Source organism: Lepisosteus platostomus, chromosome 12 (assembly GCF_059453375.1).
Source record: "Lepisosteus platostomus isolate fLepPlt1 chromosome 12, fLepPlt1.hap1, whole genome shotgun sequence".
Lineage (NCBI taxonomy): Eukaryota > Metazoa > Chordata > Actinopteri > Semionotiformes > Lepisosteidae > Lepisosteus > Lepisosteus platostomus.
The window spans coordinates 21,941,328-21,949,354 of NC_142622.1; the positions used below are offsets into that span (position 1 = coordinate 21,941,328).

The 8,027-nt window shown below is 35.9% G+C and overlaps 1 protein-coding gene across 1 annotated transcript; it reads left to right on the plus strand.

Moving 5' to 3' along the window:
• The first annotated feature begins 293 nt into the window (after positions 1–293).
• Positions 294–5,957, plus strand: nkl.4 (NK-lysin tandem duplicate 4). Its single transcript, XM_088601365.1, has 5 exons — positions 294–437; positions 1,223–1,278; positions 2,644–2,742; positions 5,405–5,562; positions 5,794–5,957. The coding sequence occupies exons 1-5, from the start codon at positions 395–397 to the stop codon at positions 5,822–5,824; spliced, it is 387 nt and encodes a 128-aa protein (XP_088457491.1). The 5' UTR covers positions 294–394; the 3' UTR covers positions 5,825–5,957.
• Positions 5,958–8,027: the final 2,070 nt, after the last annotated feature.

Genomic DNA, 8,027 nt, shown 5'->3' on the forward strand with positions numbered 1-8,027 from the left:
TAATTATTCTCTAGTACTTACCTACAATACTGAAAATAATTAATCAAATTAACAAATAGTTAACAAATTCAGTCTTGCAGCCAGACAATGACTATACCCTCAGAGGTGTATCTGTGCTTTGAAATTCTGTGACTGCATGGAAAATTGTACAACACTCAAAAACAATATACAGCAAAAGGAACAAAACATTCTGCTTTAATTCACCACAGGTGGACAAACTACAATAAGCAACATGAGGCTACACATGTAGCTGTAGAGAGGTTTCCTGTAAATGACAAACTGAAGAACCACATAGGCTTAGATTCCCTGACTAGGGTGGTCCCAAATACTATAAATTGGTGATCAGCAGAGAGCTGATGCATCTGAAGAGCACCCACTACCAGAAGGTGTCAAAATGACTCGCATCATTCTCATCTGCCTGCTTCTTGCTTCCTCGAGTAAGTTTTCACTTGTTCTTTGCTCATTGCCTAATCTTCTCTTCTGGACCCCTCAGGACAAATATTATTTATTATATATATATGTATAAAAACTTAAAATCCAAATAATACTAATGTATTTTCTTAGTTTTATTGTTTACATTCAGTTACACTGTTATTAATTAAACAATTGCCATCACCATTATCATTCTTATTGTTATTGTTTTGTTCCTCATTTTCAAATACAAATGTTTCATTTGTGTGTTTTTTTGTGTGTATTACAATTAGGAAAATGTAGTTTTGTTACCATGGCCTGCTATAGCAGATTATTCCACATCTTTTGGTAGGGGTATATGCTGTGGGAGGATTTGGGGATCAAAATTATCCTCTTTGTTTATGAAAATGAAACATAGGTGAAATCCTACTGTGCAGATATACCCTATATCTTAAAGAAATCATCTATGAAAAAGTCTAAGTGTCTATGATGACACATTATTTTCCTCCTCTAGAACTTTTGTGAAAAATATAAAAATCATCAGAATATTAAGATGCATAGTTAAAAGTGTAGTAATTAAATGAAGGATTATTATGTTGTTTAGGAATGTGTACAATTTCAGTCACCATTTGACAAAAATAACATTACTGTTATGGAATTAGTTAAAAATGAGAGAGATTTGTGAGAGACTGAAATATATTATTCAGTCACTTTTACAAAAGTGATATTCTCACTTCTTTGAAAAAAAGTATTTCTTCTTTGCACTATTCATTCTTCAGAATCAAGTTGTATAGTTTACCTCTTTCCACAGCCCTGGCTGACTCTGGTCATTTTGACGAAGAAGACATTGCAGATGCTTTTCTGGAGGTAAACAATGTTTAATGAAGAACACATTGGCCAGTACCCTCTGAGCAATTTCAGATTTCGAGTTACCACATGCTTCTGAAAGGTGTTTAGCAAAACTGAAACAAGAGAAGACAGATCAGAGAAAAGAGATCCAGGAACTTAACAGTGCAAATTCCTTCTACAGTATAACGCAGAGGGACAGAAATACAGGGCTGGTGTCAAGGCTGGTTTATATGTGCATTAACACTATGTGTATTGGCTTTTCATTCCATGAGCAATTCTTGAAGGGTATAGAACTAACATTTGTATATGTTTATAGCAATAAACCTGAGGTCAGAACTATTACAGTGTATTTACTGGCATGACATGTATGATTTTACAATTACTTTATGCATTTGCATAACAATTTTACCTTTAATTTTCACCCATCACTGATCGACTTCATACATTTGGATATCCATATTTAACTTTTTCAGTGCCATTGAACCTTGAGCCAGAATCAGAGGGTTCCACTGTATTTATATTTGAGCAAGGAAACTACTGAGACCTCCTGCCAAGTTAGGGCAGTTCAAGTAAAATGCTGGGCAGAATTGCTGTACCTTTACATTTATAAATGTGACTTGTTTATACCTCTATGTAGAGTGAGGCAAAAGACAGTCTGGTCTCTGTATATGAAATTCAATATCTGAATTATATTAGGTACTTGTACTTTCCACTTTTGTCATATCAATATATATTTACTTACAACCTGACATTTGACAGAAAGAGCCACAAAATCTCAGAAGAACTACCATTTCCATTCTTCTATTTTTTATAATAACATTTTAGAGAAAAAATTCTGTTCTTCATTTTGAAGAAATAAAGGGATTCACATTCTGGGTGACATTTTTATTGAGGAAGGTCTTCACATAATTCATGACTTGAACAGTCAGCGCAAGCTGCCGGGCTCTTCTTCCTTCTTTTACTGACATTTCCACTCCGGGAAGTAAAGTTGTTTGGACATCTCATTATTTTAATTGTCCTGTGGCAGTAGCTTAAGGGGGTGTACTGATGGTGTGGAGGAGGGGGATTGTTTGTTTTGCTAAGATAAATTGTTTTGCAAAAGCATTGGTATGGTGGCACACCAGCTAGTCCTGCCTCAGAATTTTCAGTTCATTTGAGTTTTCTTGGCTGCTCCAGTTTCCTTTCAACCAATGCTGGCCACAGTATTTCCTGTGTATGAGTCCCACCTTGGGCCCTGTGTCAGCCAGATGAGGTTTTTCTTGCCACAGCCCTTCACGTGACGTGGCTATACACAATACATGGATGGTTCACAAAAAAGAGATGTTGCATTCTGTAGATGAGTTATAAATCCAGATAATAAGAATCTGAATCTCTCTCATACAGGAGCATGGAGACTCCCAGCAGGGACTGAAATTTCGCTGTAAAGCCTGCCAGGCCATTATGAAGATAGTGAAAAAAAGTCTCCCAGAGGATGCTACCAAGGTAAACCAAGGCAAGATGGGTAATACCAGTTGAAAGGTGTTCAAAGAATGTTCAAAAATACAATCTAAAATGAAGTGATGACATTCTCTGAAAGCCAGCTAACCAAGAGACTAAAAATGGATTTATTTTACATGCCGTGATTAAAGCAGATTTGATAATAAGTGTAAACATGTATATGAATAATCAGTCTAAATAATTCCTTCCATCTGTATAGCATTTTGTATACTAAAGGTTCTCAATGTATAATGTGTATAGTTTATACAAAGTTTATGTATATAGAGTGAACCCTATTCACCCACCATTGAAGTGTAGCATCCATCTGAGTGAGGCATGGTAACCATTGTATATCAGCATACCCACTGAACAGGAGATCGAGGAGTACTCAACAAATGTAATTTAACCTTATCCGTAGGCCCATCTGACTACAAGTGTCATTTCACTTCTAATACTACACTTTTCATTACTGAAAACAACATTTTTTAATCCTTTCTCAAAATATCACAAATGCAAGTGATCTATATTTTCCTCTTAACACAACCATATTTTTTTTACAACAGAGAAACTATTTTGTAATAAACAAAGAAATCAATAGCATAATTTCAACCTCAGACAGAAACTGCACAACGGGGGTATTATAAATAGTATGACCAGCAAGGTAAAAAAACAACACTACGAACCATACTGTATATCACAACAAAAAGGAAAACCTAATCTTTTTAGCAGTGTTTCATATCCAGATACAAAAGCATAAAACAAATAGTTTTTGAAGGTATATCTAGCGTTTCGATTTAGAGAAGTTCCGAAGAAAAAAATCATCAAACTACATAAAATCCATTATCTTTGAAAAAGTTACTTATATAGAGTAAAACTTTCCACATGGAAAATACAGTAAACAAAAGGAAATGGTTGCTGAAGGACCCCATATGTTTTCAAACTGACTGGGCTACTGAAAAAGATGATGTTATAGGAAGTTACAGCTGTCATTCATCAAATTCTGACCATTTAGAGACATCTTAAGAAGGGTTTTAGCAAAGAGAGAGTTCTTAGTTGTCCTTGCATTGCCTGTCTTTTCTATATAATTGTTATTCTATCAAGAAATGAAAGATCACATAGCCTCTTGTCAATCTGTCATACTGTAAATACACATCAGAAGCGTTCAAAATGTGCCAAAAAACACTCTTTTTCTCTATAAACTTTATATGTGGGCTCTCTAGTACAAGCAGAAGTCCATACAATAGAAGATAAGATCACTTTATTGGCCATATACAATTCCTTGTATTAGGAATTTGTCCTTTCAAATGCCCTGACTTGCTCTCCATGAGAGACACAGACAGGGAGAGAAGCTTGGGGTCAGAGCGCAGGGTCAGCCACTTATACATCACCCCTGGAACAGATGTAGTTAAGGGCCTTGCTCAGGGGCCCAACAGAGTAGGATTCCTCTGCCAGCTGCAGCATTTGAACAAGTAACCTAACAGCCACAGGCGCAGATCCTTGGACACAGAGCCAGCGCACAGTGGTGGAAAACCCAATGAAAACATTATATATTATTTATTTCACATCTCTAGGAAGGACAAAATCATTCCAGGACCAGCCTTTATTTATGCCAATGTTTGTTGAATAACTCAAATTTGTATACAAGTTAAAAGACACATTAGAGAAGACCTGGTAATTTTCATCCTAGGTGTTCCACAACTTGAGATATTGGCTTTTGAAGAAGGACAATAAAATGTGTCCATTATTTTTTCCTGTTTTGTTTTTTATATTTATTTCTAGTATGTATACTGAGTAAGACATGTTCAAAATATGAAGGTTCAGAAAGGATCTCAAGGGTGTTCTCTTTAATTCAAGATACTAACCAAGTCTGAACTGTTTATGCTTTCCATTATAATTCAAAATATTAAAGAGTACATCCATTCCAGGAGGCCATTGACCTTAACTTCCATTTTAGGGTCAGGGGTGGATAGCTGTGGGCATTTAGGAGGCAACCTTGTCCAAACCTGTATAGAACTAGCTAGGATGCTATTCTTATGACCCATTCCATAGGAATGTTACTGATTAAGTAGTTAGTGCATTGCTTAAATGTCTCATCCAAAAAGACAGTACCTCCTACAATATAGTGTCACCTTTAACTTTATATTACACTAGTTTGGAAATTCTAGTTAAGTTCCATAACTGGTCTTTGCACTGTACAAAGTTGAAAACCACTGACTACACAGAGATCATCTGCATTCACTACATTAAGCTAAAATATATTTGGCGCCTCAGCATTCCTCACTGATTGACAAATATTATTAAATACATAAGAAAATCATCAGTAGAATACTAGTGTGAGAGCACAAATTTCAAAGAAGTGTGTCCTGGAGACTGTGAAAATCCAGCCATCATGTTCTATGCTGTATGGACTCTTATTCTGTATATTCTCCATGGCCTGCCCCTGTCTGTGTAATCATTACACTGTGGTTACTGCCTTTGAGGTTTTATTTAGCACAAATATGCCCTATTCATTAGTCTTCAATTTAGTGTACTTAATGTGTTACACATTACACATGTTACAGTGCCTCTGAGAAAGCATTGATTATAAATTTGTAATACTGCTTGCATTGGCTGTCATGACATTAACTCTTCTGCAGAGTGTTGCTGATTTCTTGATTCTTATTTGCAGGATGATATTATTAAAAGTCTCCATGATGTGTGTGAAAAAATGCGTCCATTAAAATCAGTCTGCAAGGGTATTGTAAAAAAATATCTTGAAAAACTGGTGCATGAACTTATGACTGATGATGGACCAAAGAATGCTTGTGTTCACATTAAGCTTTGCAGGTAAGAGTTACTTTCAAAATGTTAGCTTTGAAGCAGCACAGTTGATATCCCAACAAACAGCAAGGAGCTTAAGCAACATCTTTCTAAACTACTATTGGAAGAATCACATTGAAAGAGACATTTCACAGTTTTTCATGGATATGAACAATATGATTAGTCAATTGTGGTTTCACCTTTAACTCCTCTGCTCCTGGTTTGTATTTGTGTTAATCTTACTTTTGCCTTTTATAGTGCAGTACCATTTCCCTGGAAGGAAATGTGAGCAGAAATGGATGCACAAGACGACAATTGATGCCATTCTTGATGAGCCTGTGGCCAGTTCTTCTCTCACTAGTCCCTTGTCCTGTACTCTGACATTTGGTCCCAATGATACGACTCAATAAAGTATTAGAAAAATCACTATTGTGCCTACTGTGTCATTGCATTTACAGTAACTCTCATGATGTGCTCATAAAAAATTGTAATTCCTTTAAATAAAAATAGAAAGGCAGTCTATATCTTGATACAGCAAGTGTAACAGAAACAACAAAAAATAGGATAAAACAAAGATGCCATATGATGTAGTTTACTCATTGTCACCCTTGGATAAAGGCTTTATCTAAAGCCTTGATGCATTTGTAAATGACACAAAAATAGGAGCAACAGAATTAAAGTAGCAAAAGCAATACAACAAGAAATGAGTGTCAAGAATATTCGTGATAAATAAAAGATGGGTGACATCTTGAGGTTGCTTGGTAGGTACGAACTGTAAGTATTCATCCAGACAAGGTAAAAAATCAGTAAAATTAGGCAACAATATGTTAGGATATATAGTGAAAATCCGTCTGTTCATCCATTTTCTAACCGCTTCTTTCAATTCAGGCTCACAGGGAAGCCAGACATGTTATAATGCACAGAGGTCTGGAGTATATCTACAGTATATCTACATTTTCTCACCACTTTACCAAATACAGGGTCATGGAAGAGCAACAGGCACACCTAGGAATGGACACCAGTAGATCTCAGAGCACACACAGACACGGACACACTCACACCAGGGCCAGTTTCCCAGAAGCCAGTTACCCTACCAGTATGTCTTTGCACTGTGGGAGGAAACTGGAGCTCCCAAAGAAAAAAAATATTCTTCAGATGAGATGTTAAATCGAGATCCTGACTACTTCATCATTAAAGACATTAATTAAACCTCGTCGCCCTCTTCTAAGTGTTGTTATCCTATATGTTTTGACCACCAAAGCTATAGAATTAATGTAATCTTACAGAATTCTAAGAAATAATCCTGTTTATTTCAGTTGGTGAAACAATTGCTCACTTCTCTTCTTAATTTCTTCAGTGGAGCTGCTAGTGCATAATGGCTGCTGAATATCAGCCACATGGGGGCTGCACTACAAAAGTGAATGTAGTGGGAACCCTCCCATTTGTAGAAAACACTGTAATCCTTCAGGTTAAAAAGTGCTCTGTAAATTTTAAGAAAACATGTACATCTCTCTCTTACTCAATTTGTTTGTTCTCTTAATGATAAGTTTGATTGTTTTCTGAACATGTCTGTTGTATCAGATCACATTGTGCTTTTGTGGTTATTTTTCTAGCAAAGCTTTGTCGCAGAGTTCAGCACTTCTAAAATCAGACCACAGGATACAAGATTCATGAGACAACATCTCTAATTACATTTCACCATGTCGCCCTTCTTTGTTTTAATTTTTACCAAACGTTGTTTAGAGAAAATTAATCTTGGAACAAAACAGATTAGAGATTTCCAATGAGTAAAGTGTTGGCACTGTTGTTACAGTTATCGCATTCATACGCGAATGGTTCTCTCTTTCTGTGCAAGAAATTAACTAATAGGATGGAATTATAGAGCACAGGCATTCAAAAAGACAGTGTTGTTACAGGTCCAGTTATTCGCTTTTATCAGTGTTAAAGGCAGTGACTTTGCCCTCAAATGTGCATCTGAGCTGTAACATTGTTTGACGTTAGTGATAATTGATTAATATTCCCTTAATAAATATCAATTGTATTTACACAGCACTCTTTATCCTAGGGAATGTTAAAGTGCTTTCCATGTAGAAATGTATAATTTCACAAATGAACACATCTGATAAAACAGAGTTCCTCTTTAAACCATTCCTGAGAATGAGGAACATGAACATCAATTTGTTGCCCATTCTGAAGACTTGGGCAACAGTAGTGCCCATGATATATGTTGCCTTTGAGTGGTTTTCCTATTGTTGACCAAATCTTCTATAATTTCATTCTCGTAGGCTTGATTAGGGTGGGCCCAAGCAGTATAAATTGATGGTCAGCAGAGACCTGAAGCATCTGAAGATTCTCTGATATCAGAAAATATGAAAATGTCTCCAATTATTCTCATCTGCCTGCTTTTTGCTTTTTTCAGGTGAGGTTTCATGTGTCACTAATTCTCGGTTTTCACTCTTCTTATAAGACAAGATATTTTGTATCACAATATA

Bases quoted from the DNA above. Each gene is read 5' to 3' on its own strand.
- nkl.4 (XM_088601365.1), top strand. From the start codon at position 395: ATGACTCGCATCATTCTCATCTGCCTGCTTCTTGCTTCCTCGA. The intron at 1,279-2,643 runs GTAAACAATGTT...TCTCTCATACAG, and splicing joins TTGCAGATGCTTTTCTGGAG to GAGCATGGAGACTCCCAGCA. The intron at 5,563-5,793 runs GTAAGAGTTACT...TGCCTTTTATAG, and splicing joins GTTCACATTAAGCTTTGCAG to TGCAGTACCATTTCCCTGGA.